Source organism: Hemitrygon akajei, chromosome 16 (genome assembly GCF_048418815.1).
Source record: "Hemitrygon akajei chromosome 16, sHemAka1.3, whole genome shotgun sequence".
In the NCBI taxonomy this organism is placed as follows: domain Eukaryota; kingdom Metazoa; phylum Chordata; class Chondrichthyes; order Myliobatiformes; family Dasyatidae; genus Hemitrygon; species Hemitrygon akajei.
Genome location: NC_133139.1, coordinates 62,999,033 through 63,013,232, shown reverse-complemented (window position 1 = coordinate 63,013,232; position 14,200 = coordinate 62,999,033). Strand labels below are relative to the sequence as shown.

Genomic DNA, 14,200 nt, shown 5'->3' with positions numbered 1-14,200 from the left:
CACCTTTGATACACAGATGATTTGAAATTATATGCAACTTCAGTTATGCTAAATCAATGAATTCAAGTAGAACTATTTTCGAAAGATATAAACAAACTTTGGACTGGATAAATGCAGAACATTAAACAAAAAAAGTGCATAGAGCTAATAGAATACAAAATCAAGCAGCAGTATATAATACAACCAATGGATGAATATGAAACGTAAATATCTGGGATATCAACAAGAAATGAAAATAGATCATAGTGTGATAAAGGAAAAACTTGACAGAATTTACTTCAGGGCTTACAAAAATCTGTCAAACAGCTCAACTGTAAAAACATCAAAGGCAATAAACTCTTCACTATACCATATTATTCTGGTACAATATATATTTTGGCATAATATCTTAGCCTGAAGAAAAATACGAACTGAAACGACAAATTTCAGAAAACATTACGTATATTTGAATATGCTTAGATGAATACTACCTTAGAAGGGTGAAAAGGAATAACAGACATTAAAAATGTACACAACAATCAAATAAAACTTTAAGGATATTCTTTCATTAATGAAAACAGGAATCAGCACTCCATGCAGCAAGCATTTGCAATTCTGATAAGTATACACCGCTAAACTTAAGAGACCACAACCCAGACAAATGAAGACCATCAGTATTGAAGAAAGAGTTAACCAATGGAAGAGCACGATCTTCCATAGAAGATATCCCACAATCTGGGCAGATTAGATGTTGACAAGGAAGCGTTGAACACCCGGCTCAGAGTTGGAGACCTCTTCCAAGAAACAGAAGAGCTCCTTGTGGCTATATAGCACCAGGTGATTAACAAAAAAAATCAAAAATACATAATAAAAGACCAACAAATTCAAGACAATAAAGGTAGAAAATGCCAAGAAAAAACAGAAATAATCTAACACATTACAGGATCCTGTAGCAGTTTAACACAATCTGATTACTATAGGGAGAGCTATAGTGATAAGGGATTCGATTGTAAGGGGAATAGATAGGCGTTTCTGCGGCCGCTAACGAGACTCCAGGATGGTATGTTGCCTTCCTGGTGCAAGGGTCAAGGATGTCTCTGAGCGGCTGCAGGACATTCTGGAATGGGAGGGTGAACAGCCAGTGGTCATGGTACACATAGGTACCAACGATATAGGTAAAAAACGGGATGAGGTCCTACAAGGTGAATTTAGGGAGTTAGGAGATAAACTAAAAAGTAGGACCACAAAGGTAATAATCTCTGGATTACTACCAGTGCCATGTGCTAGTCAGAGTAGAAATAGGAGGATATTTCAGATGAATACGTGGCTTGAAAAATGGTGCAAGGGGGAGGGATTCAAATTTCTGGGGCATTGGAACCAGTTCTGGGGGAAGTGGGACCAGTATAAACAGGACGGTCTGCACCTGGGCTGGACTGGAACCAATGTCCTAGGGGGAGCGTTTGCTACTGCTGTTCAGGAGGCTTTAAACTAATGTGGCAGGGGGATGGGAACAAGTGCAGAGAAACAGAGGGGTGTAAAATGAGGGTAGAAGCAAAAAGTAGTAAGGTGAAAAGTAAAAGTGGCAGGCAGGCAAATCCAGGGCAAAAAGCAAAAAGAGCCACTTTTCAACATAATTGTATAAGGGCTAAGAGTGTTGTAAAAACAAGCCTGAAGGCTTTGTGTGTCAATGTGAGGAGCATTCGTAACAAGGTGGATGAATTGAATGTGCAGATAGTTACTAATGAATATGATATAGTTGGGATCACAGAGACATGGCTCCAGGGTGACCAAGGATGGGAGCTCAACATCCAGGGATATTCAATATTCAGGAGGGATAGACAGGAAAGAAAAGGAGGTGGGGTAGCATTGCTGGTTAGAGAGGAGATTAACGCAATAGAAAGGAAGGACAATAGCCTGGAGGATGTGGAATTGATATGGGTAGAGCTGCATAACACAAAGGGGCAGAAAACACTGGTGGGAGTTGTGTACAGGCCACCTAACAGTAGTAGTGAGGTTGGGGATGGCATTAAACAGGAAATTAGAAATGCATGCAGTAAAGGAACAGTAGTTATAATGGGTGACTTCAATCTACATATAGATTAGGTGAACCAATTTGGTAAGGGTGCTGAGGAAGAGGATTTCTTGGAATGTATGCGGGAAGGCTTTCTGAACCAACATGTCGAGGAACCAACTAGAGAGCAGGCCATTCTAGATTGGGTATTGAGCAATGAGGAAGGGTTAGTTAGCAATCTTGTCGTGCGAGGCATCTTGGGTAAGAGTGACCGTAATATGGTGGAATTCTTCATTAAGATGGAGAGTGACATAGTTAATTAAGAAACAAAGGTTCTGAACTTAAAGAAGGGTAACTTTGAAGGTATGAGACGTGAATTAGCTAAGATAGACTGGCAAATGATACTTAAAGGGTTGACGGTGGATATGCAATGGCAAGCATTTAAAGATTGCATGGATGAACTACAACAATTGTTCATCCCAGTTTGGCAAAAGAATAAACCAGGGAAGGTAGTGCACCCATGGCTGACAAGGCAAATTAGGGATAGTATCAAGTCCAAAGAAGAAACATATAAATTAGCAAAAAAAAAGCAGCACACCTGAGGACTGGGAGAAATTCAGAGACCAGCAGAGGAGGACAAAGGGCTTAATTAGGAAAGGGAAAAAAGATTATGAGAGAAAGCTGGCAGGGAACATAAAAACTGACTGTAAAAGCTTTTATAGATACATGAAAAGAAAAAGATTGGTCAAGACAAATGTAGGTCCTTTACAGTCAGAAACAGGTGAATTGATCATAGGGAACAAAGACATGGCAGACCAATTGAATAACTACTTTGGTTCTGTCTTCACTAAGGAGGACATAAATAATCTTCCGGAAATAGTAAGAGACCGAGGGTCTAGTGAGATGGAGGAACTGAGGGAAATACATGTTAGTAGGGAAGTGGTGTTAGGTAAATTGAAGGGATTAAAGGCAGATAAATCCCCAGGGCCAGATGGTCTGCATCCCAGAGTGCTTAAGGAAGTAGCCCAAGAAATAGTGGATGCATTAGTGATAATTTTTTAAAACTCCTTAGATTCTGGATTAGTTCCTGAGGATTGGAGAATGGCTAATGTAACCCCACTTTTTAAGAAAGGAGGGAGAGAGAAACTGGGGAATTATAGACCAGTTAGTCTGACATCGGTGGTGGGGAAAATGCTCGAGTTGGTTATGAAAGAGGTGATAACAGCACATTTGCAAAGAGGTGAAATCATTGGACAAAGTCAGCATGGATTTGTGAAAGGAAAATCATGTCTGACGAATCTTATAGGATTTTTTGAAGATGTAACTAGTAGAGTGGATAAGGGAGAGCCAGTGGATGTGGTACATTTAGATTTTCAAAAGGCTTTTGACAAGGTCCCACACAGGAGATTAGTGTGCAAACTTAAAGCACACGGTATTGGGGGTATGGTATTGATGTGGATAGAGAATTGGTTGGCAGACAGGAAGCAAAGAGTGGGAGTAAACGGGACCTTTTCAGAATGGCAGGCAGTGACTAGTGGGGTACCGCAAGGCTCAGTGCTGGGACCCCAGTTGTTTACAATATATATTAATGATTTAGACGAGGGAATTAAATGCAGCATCTCCAAGTTTGCGGATGACTCGAAGCTGGGCGGCAGTGTTAGCTGTGAGGAGGATGCTAAGAGGATGCAGGGTGACTTGTTTAGGTTAGGTGAGTGGGCAAATTCATGGCAGATGCAATTTAATGTGGATAAATGTGAGGTTATCCACTTTGGTTGCAAGAACAGGAAAACAGATTATTATCTGAACGGTGGCCGATTAGGAAAAGGGGAGATGCAACGAGACCTGGGTGTCATTGTACACCAGTCATTGAAGGTGGGCATGCAGGTACAGCAGGCGGTGAAAAAGGCAAATGGTATGTTGGCATTCATAGCAAAAGGATTTGAGTACAGGAGCAGGGAGGTTCTACTGCAGTTGTACAAGGCCTTGGTGAGAACGCACCTAGAATATTGTGTGCAGTTTTGGTACCCTAATCTGAGGAAAGACATTCTTGCCATAGAGGGAATACAGAGAAGGTTCACCAGACTGATTCCTGGGATGGCAGGACTTTCATATGAAGAAAGACTGGATCGACTAGGCTTATACTCACTGGAATTTAGAAGATTGAGGGGGGATCTTATTGAAACGTATAAAATTCTAAAGGGATTGGACAGGCTAGATGCAGGAAGATTGTTTCCGATGTTGGGGAAGTCCAGAATGAGGGGTCACAGTTTAAGGATAAAGGGGAAGCCTTTTAGGACTGAGATGAGGAAAAACGTCTTCACACAGAGAGTGGTGAATCTGTGGAATTCTCTGCCACAGGAAACAGTTGAGGCCAGTTCATTGGCTATATTTAAGAGGAAGTTAGATATGGCCCTTATGGCTAAAGGGATCGGGGGTATGGAGAGAAAGCAGGTACAGGGTTCTGAGTTGGATGATCAGCCATGATCATACTGAATGGCAGTGCAGGCTCGAAGGGCCGAATGGCCTACTCCTGCACCTATTTTCTATATTTCTGTTTCTACTTACACGGGCACAATCAAGTGGCAAACATTATTTATCAAAATCTTGCTTTAAAATACAAATTCATAAATAAAATCACAAGCAAAAGAAAAATATGCAGATGTTGGAAATCCAAACAACGTACACAAAATACTGAGGCCTGGATCTCGGCTTAAAACATGGACTGTACTCTTTTCCACAGATGCTGCCTGGCCTGCTGAGTTCCTCCATACATTTTGTGTGTTGCTGATAAATAAAATCACACCTTGCTATAAATACAAGCCTGATCCAGTTTTAGAGTCAGAATACCCCAAATTATATTATGATTGATCAGTTATTACAGATAGGACAATCCATAACAATATGGTTATAATAATATAGGACAAACAAGAACAACTTGCTTAATAGATACAGCCATTCCAAACAAACAATTTACAGAAATCAGTTAGTGAAAAACATCAGAAATATGATGAATTAAGAGTAAATTAAAGAATTTGGAACATGAACAAGGTACACATTGCTCCAATAGCCATTTCTCCAACTGGCGTCATCCCAAAGGCACTACACAATAACATTAAACAACGAGGACTACACAGTAATACGTATCTATGCAAATCTTCAAAGAGCCACAATACTAAACACCACTAGAACAGTCCAGAAGCTCCTAGCAATTGACAAATTATGGTACTTGGCTATGTCCCTACCTCAGGTTTTGTCAGCTGAGCAGCGAAAATAAATACCGTAGATTCCGGACTACAGAGCGCACCTGATTAAAAGCCGCTGGCTCTAATTTTAGAAATAAAATCAATTTTTTAATTGTACAGGCCGCACCGGATTTTAGGCCGCACCGGATTTTCGGCCGCAGGTGTCCCACGTTGTAATATGAGATATTTACACAGAAAGATATTACACGTGAGGATTTTTTAACTTTTAATTAAATCCATATGGTAACAAAAACAAATACATATTGCAAATGTTTTTTTTCGAACCGTGCCCGTAACGCGGCTACTTTTAAATATACGTTGCGTATACTTCTTTACTGAACAACATTCCAATATCTCCTAACGACTGGTAAAAAATATATATACTGCAGCCTACCAGGAAAAGTTATTGATCGCCTTTAACTTAAAAGCAGCGTTCGCTCAGATCCAAAGCCGCTCGCGTAATGCGCTCCCTCCCTCCGTCCCGTTTTATCGCAAACTGGCATTTTTCCCACAAGACGCGGCGAAACCGGGTGTGATGTCATAGCATCCCGCGATGTAGTACAGAAAACAAATATAGTTAAAACTCTTCTAACTTTAACTAGAAAATGAATTACTAAGCGAAAATATTATAAACTAAGTAACTGCCATAAAGGCAGCACAATGCTTTTCTTCGAGTGTTTTCCATGTTGATGAGGGTGAGTACAAATGACTGATTTACAATAATTTAATTGTGAAAGTGCGCTTGATTTATCGTACAATTTCATTGGACCTCTGTGAACTACTCATCAATTTTATTGGTCTACTGTTATGAGGCAAAATGTTTACGAGGCGGCATGAAAAAAATCATCTATTAGCCGCTCCGTTTTAAAGGCCGCAAAGTTCAAAGCTGTTCAAAATGTGGGAAAAAAGTAGCGGCTTAAAATCCGGAATCTACGGTAGCAACAATTATTGAGAATGTGAATTGAAGCGTCCTTGAAAGTGAGCCCATAGGTTGTGGGAACATTTCCATAATGGGGCAAGTAAAGTTGAGTGAAGTTATCCCCTCCAGTTCAAAACCCTAATGATTGAGGGGCAATAACTGTTCCTGAACCTGGTGATGTGAGTCCTCAGGCTCCTGTACCACCTTCTTCATGGCAGCAGTGAGAAGGCATGACCTGGCTGATGGGGTTCCTGATGATGGATGACGTTTTCCTGCAAAAATGCTCCATGCAGATGTGCTCATTGGCAGGAAGGGCTTTAGCCATGATGGTCTGAGCTGTCAACCCAAAGTTCAAGGTAAGCTGAATTTTGATCTTAGTTAACCCTTTCTTACTCCAAGCCACTGAAACTTCAGAATCTGACCGAACCTATCCTCTTACTCATTAAGATTTCTCGACATTGATGACAGTACCCAGATCTTATTCTCAGAAATTCTTTCATGTTCTCAGTATTATTTATTAATTGCACATTTTATCTTGATGCATAGCTTTTCATTAATCCTATTGTATTTAACTATAAATGCCAAAAAAGTCAATGTAGTATATGTAATAGATATGTAGTTTGATAATAAATTGACTTTGGAAAGTGAATTGTTATAATAACTGTAGAGAGCCTGAAGAATTTGTTTATGACGTAACCTTTTTCAAAACCTCTAAAGAATTCAGACTGGCATTGGTTAATCATTTAAAGGTAATTAAATTACCGGTAAGTGATTACAAATCAGTCAATTAAACTGAGGGATATTACCAATACAATTGTTATAACAGCATTACAATGGTAGGCAAAAAAAAACCTGAGTAGCTTCTTTCAATCTCTGACACCTATCAGAAGCAAACATCAGGTTTAAGTGTCAAGCTCCCATGATACTGGGCTGTTCTACCTAGAAGTATGATTACATATCTGGACACAAGCTCTTAAGGAGTGTGTATTAATATTTTTAAATATATATGGTCTACACATTGACCTGCAAGTTTCTGAAGTTCTGACTCAAAACCATTAATGGTTCACAATCCGCGGATATATTTTAAATACTTCAGATGTTTGCAACCAAGTTGTACAGGATAACTGCACAAGATAGTTTAGTCCCAAGTACATTTAATGTACCTGACTTTAATGTACTTTGAACCAAACTCATCCTATCACTCTCATTTCAATTTTATATTGAATTGATTAAACAGGAAAAGATACAGTTACAAGAAAATTTGTGATCCCTTTGCAATGACCTGAGTTTCTGCATTAATTACTCTGATCTTCATTTAAGTCACAATAATAGCAAAACACAATCTGCCTAAACTAATAACAGAAACAATTGTACTACTTCTTGTCAATACTGAGTACATGATTTTAACAATCACAGTCTAAGTTTTAAAAAAGTATGTGAACCTCTGGGGTAATGCCTTCTACAAAAGCTACTGGGAATTATGTGTTCCAATCAATGAGATGTGATTGGAGGTGTGGGTTGTTAGAGGTACCCTGCCCTATAAAAAAGACACACAAGGTTAGGACACTGACAGAGCCTGCCCTTCTCAAGGAAGATCTGTTTATGTGCACCATGCCTTGAACAAAACAAAGTACCTTAGAAGAATTTTAGAGATGCATGAAGCTGGAAAAAGCAACAAAAGCATTTCTAAAGACCCAAGTGTTCATCAATCAAATACAAATGTCTACTAATGGAAGAAACTCCATTCTCCCAAGGACTGGGCATCCTGCAAAGATCACATTAAGTGCACAACATGAAATGCTGAAGGAGATGTAAAAGAACCCAAGGGTAACAGCAAAAGACTTGCAGAAATCAACAAAAGAATGGTTTAAAACAGAGAAAGTTTGTGTTTTGGAATGGCCAAGTCAGAGTCCAGAACTTAACCCAATTGAGGTGCTGTTGCATGACATGAAGAGGCCTGTTCATGCAAGGTCTCCCAGAAATATTGATGAATTGAAACAGTTTTGTATGGAAGAATGGTCTAAAATTCCTCCTCACCATTGTGGAAGTCCAATCAGCAGCTACAGGAAAGGACTGGTAGAGGTTATCGCTGCTAAAGGAGGTTCTACTATTTAAGTACAAGGGTTCCAGCCTGGACTGTGAATGATTAAATGTTGCATTTAATAAAGACATGAAAATTACACTGGTTTGTGTGTTATTAGTTTAGGCAGATTGCAACTGTATGTGCAAAGGTTTTACAGAACAAAGTTAAGGGTTACACCATCTTGCCCAAATTATTCACTTAATAATAAATTTAATGAGCAAGAGAAACAAATGATTATTCCTTTGTGAATACACACAAAACTGTGGATGAATTCAACAAGTCAGGCAGCATCTATGGAAAGGAATAAGTAGTTCTGATGAAAGTTCTGTGCCCAAAACGTCCACTCCAAAACGTTTATTCCCCTCTACAGATGCTGCCAGATCTGCAGAGTTCCTCCAGCATTCTGAGAATGTTGCTTTGTATTTCCAGCATCTGCAGACTTTTTGAGTTTATTATTCCTTTATCCACTTGTTAATTGCCTCCAACAGCATTAGGATTAGTTAAAATACATAATTTCTTGTTAGAACAGACAAACAAGTGGTGCCCATGATATCATAAAGGGAAGCACATGTCGAGTAAGACAGATAAGAGAGAGTGGAACTCAGGACCAGAATAAAGTGCAGTTAGTGAGAGAAGGATATTACGGAGACTTCAGAAGGGAGAACTGAAGCTGATTCTACAGTTGCTGCAAATCCAGAGTAACACATTTCTGAGTTCTTCCAGCAGATCAGGCAGCATCTAAGGAGAGGAATAAAGGGCCAATGTTTAAAGGCTGAGACCACTCATCAGGACTCAGTGATGTGATGAAATGAGAGTATTTTGAATCCAAGGTCACAAAGAAGCTGGAAAGATTTCTAATCCTTGATGGTTCAAGGTCCAGGAGTATCGTGAAAGCAAGAACAAGGGCTGGTAAAACAGACTGTCTGCAGGAGTATCATTGCTTTTACTGTGTGTGGGTACAGTAGTGTGCCAGAGATTGGGTGTCAAATCCAACATTAACAAAGCTGAACTAAAAGGCAATACAGCCTGGCCATACATAGACTCCATTTCATTCCACTCCTTCAGCACCTGCACATTCCCTTTTTCATCTGTGTTCTACCCGTCAAAAAAACAATTCACATCAATCTCAGGCACCTCTTTTGATCCTTATACCATTTTCAAATTAGAGTGTTTTTCAAATCAGTGTTGAACCTTGCAAAAATGAAATACTCAAGACTAAAGTAACCATCTTCAGTGCCCATCATTATTTATATACATACAGTGGCATGCAAAAGTTTGGGCACCCTGGTCAAAATTTCTGATACTATGAATAGTTAAGTGAGTAGAAGGTGAACTGATCTCCACAGGTCATAAAGTTAAAGATGAAACATTCTTTTCAACATTTTAAGCAAGATTAGTGTATTATTTTTGTTTTGTACAATTTTACAGTGTCAAAAAGGAAAGGAGCACCATACAAAAGTTTGGGCACCCCAAGAGATTTGAGCTCTCAGATAACTTTTACCAAGGTCTCAGACCTTAATTAGCTTGTTAGGGCTATTGCTTTTTCACAGTCATCGTTAGGAAAGGCCAGGTAATGCAAATTTCAAAGTTTTATAAATGCCCTGACTCCTCAAACCTTGTCCCAACAATCAGCAGCCATGGGCTCCTCTAAGCACTCAACGGTTTCCTCAGTTCATAATGTAATTAAGAAATGGCAGTTAACAGGAACGCTGGAGGTCAAGTTGAGGTCTGGAAGACCAAAAAAACTTTCCAAGAGAACTGCTCGTGGTATTGCTAGAAAGGCAAATCAAAACCCTCGTTTGACTGCAAAAGACCTTCAGGAAGATTTAGCAGACTCTGGAGTGGTGGTGCACTGTTCTATTGTGCAGCAACACCTGCACAAATATGACCTTCATGGAAGTCACCAGAAGAAAGCCCTTCCTGTGTCAAGTTTGCAAAGGAACATCTAAACAAGCCTGATGCATTTTGGAAACAAGCCCTGTGGACTGATGAAGTTAAAATAGAACTTTCTGGCCGCAATGAGCAAAGGTACGTTTGGAGAAAAAAGGGTGCAGAATTTCATGAAAAGAACACCTCTGCAACTGTTTTGCACAGAGGTGGATTGATCATGCTTTGGGCTTGTGTTGCAGCCAATGCCACGGGGAACATTTCACTGGTAGAGTGAAGAATGAATTCAATTAAATACCAGCAAATTCTGGAAGCAAACCGTCTGTAAAAGAGCTGAAGATGAAAAGAGGATGGCTTCTACAACAGGATAATGATCCTAAACATACCTTAAAATCCACAATGGACTACCTCAATTACCTCCCCGACCTAAACATCATCAAAAATCTGTGGATAGACCTCAAAAGAGCAGTGCATGCAAGACGGCCCAAGAATCTCACAGAACTAGAAGCCTTTTGCAAGGAAGAATGGGCGAAAATCCCCCCAAGCAGGAATTGAAAGACTTAGCTGGCTACAGAAAGAGTTTACAAGCTGTTATACTTGCCAAAGTAGGTGTTACTAAGTACTGATCATGCAGGGTGCCCAAACTTTTGCTTCAGGCCCTTTTTCTTTTTTGTTATTTTGAAACTGTAAAAGATTATTTTGAAACTGTAAAAGATGGAAATAAAAAAGTAATCTTGCTTAAAATATTAAAGAAATGTCATCTTTAATTTTATGCCTTTTGGAAATCAGGTCATCTTTTACTCGCTTAGCTATTCACAGTAACAGAAATTTTGACCGGGGTGCCCAACCTTTTGCATGCCACTGTAGCAGTATAATATTGAAATGCCTAAATGGAGTGAATGTGGAGGGGACATTTCCAATAGTGAGAGTGTCTGGGACCAGAGGGCAGTCTCAGAATACAAGGTCATCCCTTTAGAACAGAGATGAGGAAGAATTTCTTTAGCCAGAAGGTAGTGAATGTGTGGAATTCATTGCCATAAACAGTTGTGGAGACCTAGTAATTGGGTACATTAATAGTGGAGGTTGATAGATTCTTGATTAGTAAGGACATCAGAGGTTACAGGGAGAAGGCAGGCGAATGGGGTCTTCATCTCATGGTTTCAACGTTTATTACTTATTTATTAATTTTTTTCCTCTTTTTGTATTTGTAGTTTGTTGGGTTTTTTGCACATTGGTTGTTGTCTGCCCCATTGGGTGTGGTTTTTTCATTGATTCTATTGTGCTTTTTGTATTTACCATGATTGCCTGCAAGAAAATGAATCTCAAGGATGGATATGGTGACACATTATGTACTTTGAACAGGGTAATAAATCAGCCATAATGGAATGGCAGAGGAGACTTGATGGGCCAAAAACTTCAATTCTACTCCTTTGTCTTAAGCAGCCGTACTTTACAGACACAAGCTTAGCACTAACCATTCAGCTGCCTGAAGGCATTTCCACCATTTGCTTCAATTAACCTGTTCAGTCCACTGATGACAAAAGGGCAAGCTCTTGCTATTAAAGACACAGGTCTTCAGATTTCTTTGTACATATTTATTAAGAATGTGCTTTCTTCCAAATCAGTGAAGATTGAAGTAAACTGACAGATGTACATTGATAGTAAATATACTTAAATAACTGCCTTCATAAATTTAAGAGCAAACATTACAGGATAGTTGCAGTAGAGGAGCTGGAATTTGATCTGTCAAGCATTGCTGTAGTGTTAATGTAAATCACTGAGCCCACCCTTCTTTACCTCCGCCAGCAACCCAATCTTTTCTCAGCTTTCCCATAAATGTATCTATGCTTTTCATCACAAGCAATTATAGTGGTTAAGATGCACATTGTGACCTTTATATGAAAAAGCATTCTTTCCTGAACTCCTTAATGGATATTATAAACAACTAAGGCTTTAATTCATGAGGAAACATCTCTGCATCAATTCTATCAACCCAGTCATAAACCTAAAGGCATCAAATAACTTCAGTTCTTCTAAAACAGTCCAGCCAATTCTATCTTACATCTGAGGTTACACCCAAGTAACTCGATGTTTTTACACTAACAAGTCACTGTTTAAAAATGAAATCTTCATTAGTATTGAATTTCCGAACAAAAAGGGGTAGTTGATATGAGCAGCTTGAACTGCACATACCACACCCACTAAGCAAAAAGATAGCCTTCAAAACTGATACAAACATCTCACTAAGCTTACACGAGGAAAGCAACTTAGTCTTCTACTGCGATCTCCATTCATCATTCTGTTTCAGAGCAGTATTTGTGTTTTGAAGTGTCATTTAAACGTGTTGCATTTCACAAGTTTTGCAAAACGAGAAACTATCAGCTCTCAGCTGATATCAGGAAAGACCACAGGGCTGATCTAACTCCTTCCCCTTTTGCAAAGCAAATCCGCGCAATATCCCTATAAGAGGTATAAAACAAAAAAATACAAACAAAGCCCACTTTAAAAGGAAAAAGACTGCACAGCACAATACGCCACACCCTTCCCCAGCTGTTTAAATCCAGAACTTGCAGCTACACACAGCCCCAAAGTAGGGAGGACGAGCGGAAATGTTAAGAGCTACTCGATTAACAGCGATGACAACAGATCAGGGGTGAAACACTCCCCGAGTGACAGGCCAAAGGACCAATCGAAGAGAAAAAAAGAAAGGACCTTCAGTCTTCACCCTCCTTCCCTGTCAAACAGCGTCGGCGAAACTGGAGTTCAACAAATCCCTGACGTCAATGCCATCTATCCACTCTCTGAGTTTCTGCAGCAAGGTACTTAAACCGTGTGATTTTCCCGAAGGGAGGTTAAAAATGAGAAAATAACGGCAGATAAACTTACTCTCCCCGACAACCGCCTTCAGCCCAATCGGCGCCATCTTAGCCTTTCCGTGTCTTCGGAACGGTTACGTCACTTCCTTCTATGACGCAACGCGCTTCGTGTCGTCATCGGTTGATGACATGATGTCGTGGTAAGGTGATGTAACATAATTAGATACAGCTTTAGTGACGTAACACTAAGACTATAGGAGCAGAATTAGGCCTTTCGGCCCATTGATTATGCTCCACTATTCTATCATGACTGACATAATATCCCTCTCAACCCTTCTCCTGCCTTCTTCCCGTAATCTTTGACAACTTACTAATCGAATTGACTTTCATAACATACTTCAAATACACGAGGAGTAAAAATCTTTACGTTACCTCTCCGTTCAAATGTGCAATTATAGTAATTTATAATAAGTATTATGTACAACAGAATAGTCAATATAACATAGAAATACAGTAGTGTTAGTATGAATTCAGCAGTCTGATGGAAGCAGCTGTCCCGGAGCCTGTTGGTCCTGGCTTTTATGCTGAGGCACCATTTCCCAGATAGTAGTAGTTGGAACAGTTTGTGGTTGGGGTGACTCGAATCCCCAATGATCCTTCAGGCCCTTTTTACAGACCTATGTTTGTAAATGTCCTGAATCATAGGAAGTTCACATCTACAGATGCGCTGGGCTGTCCGCACCACTCTCTGCAGAATCTGCAATTGAGGAAAGTATAGTTCCCATACCAGGCAGAGATGAAGTCAGTCAGGATGCACTCAATCATTCCCCTGTAGAAAGTTCTTAGCATTTGGGGGGACATACCAAATTTCTGAGGTGAAAGAGGCGCTGTTGTGCCTTTTTCACCACACAGCCAGTATGCATAGACCACGTGAGATCCTCGGTGATGTCTATGCCAAGGAACTTAAAGCTGTTCACCCTCTCAACCTCAGATCCATTGATGTCTGTAGAGGTTCAAGAACCGATCAACCTTTGCTTTAAATACAAAGTTCAAAAGTTCAAAAGTTCAAAGTTCCAAGTAAATTTATTATCAAAGTACATATATGTCACTATTTACAACCCTGAGGTTCATTTTCTTGCTGGCATATGCTATTTAAGGTTGCTGACCCTCTCCACCTCTGATCCCCCAATGAGGACTGGTTATGGGCCTCTGGTTTCCTCCTCCTGAAGCCAATAGTCAGCTCCTTGGTCTTGCTGACCTTGC

The 14,200-nt window shown here is 39.8% G+C and overlaps 1 protein-coding gene across 1 annotated transcript in view; it reads right to left on the bottom strand.

Annotated features, from left to right (window-relative positions):
* The window catches only part of stxbp2 (syntaxin binding protein 2), an 83,020-nt gene extending 69,912 nt beyond the window's left edge, over positions 1 to 13,108 (bottom strand). Inside the window, exon 1 of the mRNA XM_073069017.1 lies at positions 13,008 to 13,108. Coding sequence (XP_072925118.1) covers positions 13,008 to 13,044 — 37 coding nt within the window. The 5' untranslated portion in view covers positions 13,045 to 13,108. The remainder of the gene's footprint in view (positions 1 to 13,007) is intronic.
* Positions 13,109 to 14,200: the final 1,092 nt, after the last annotated feature.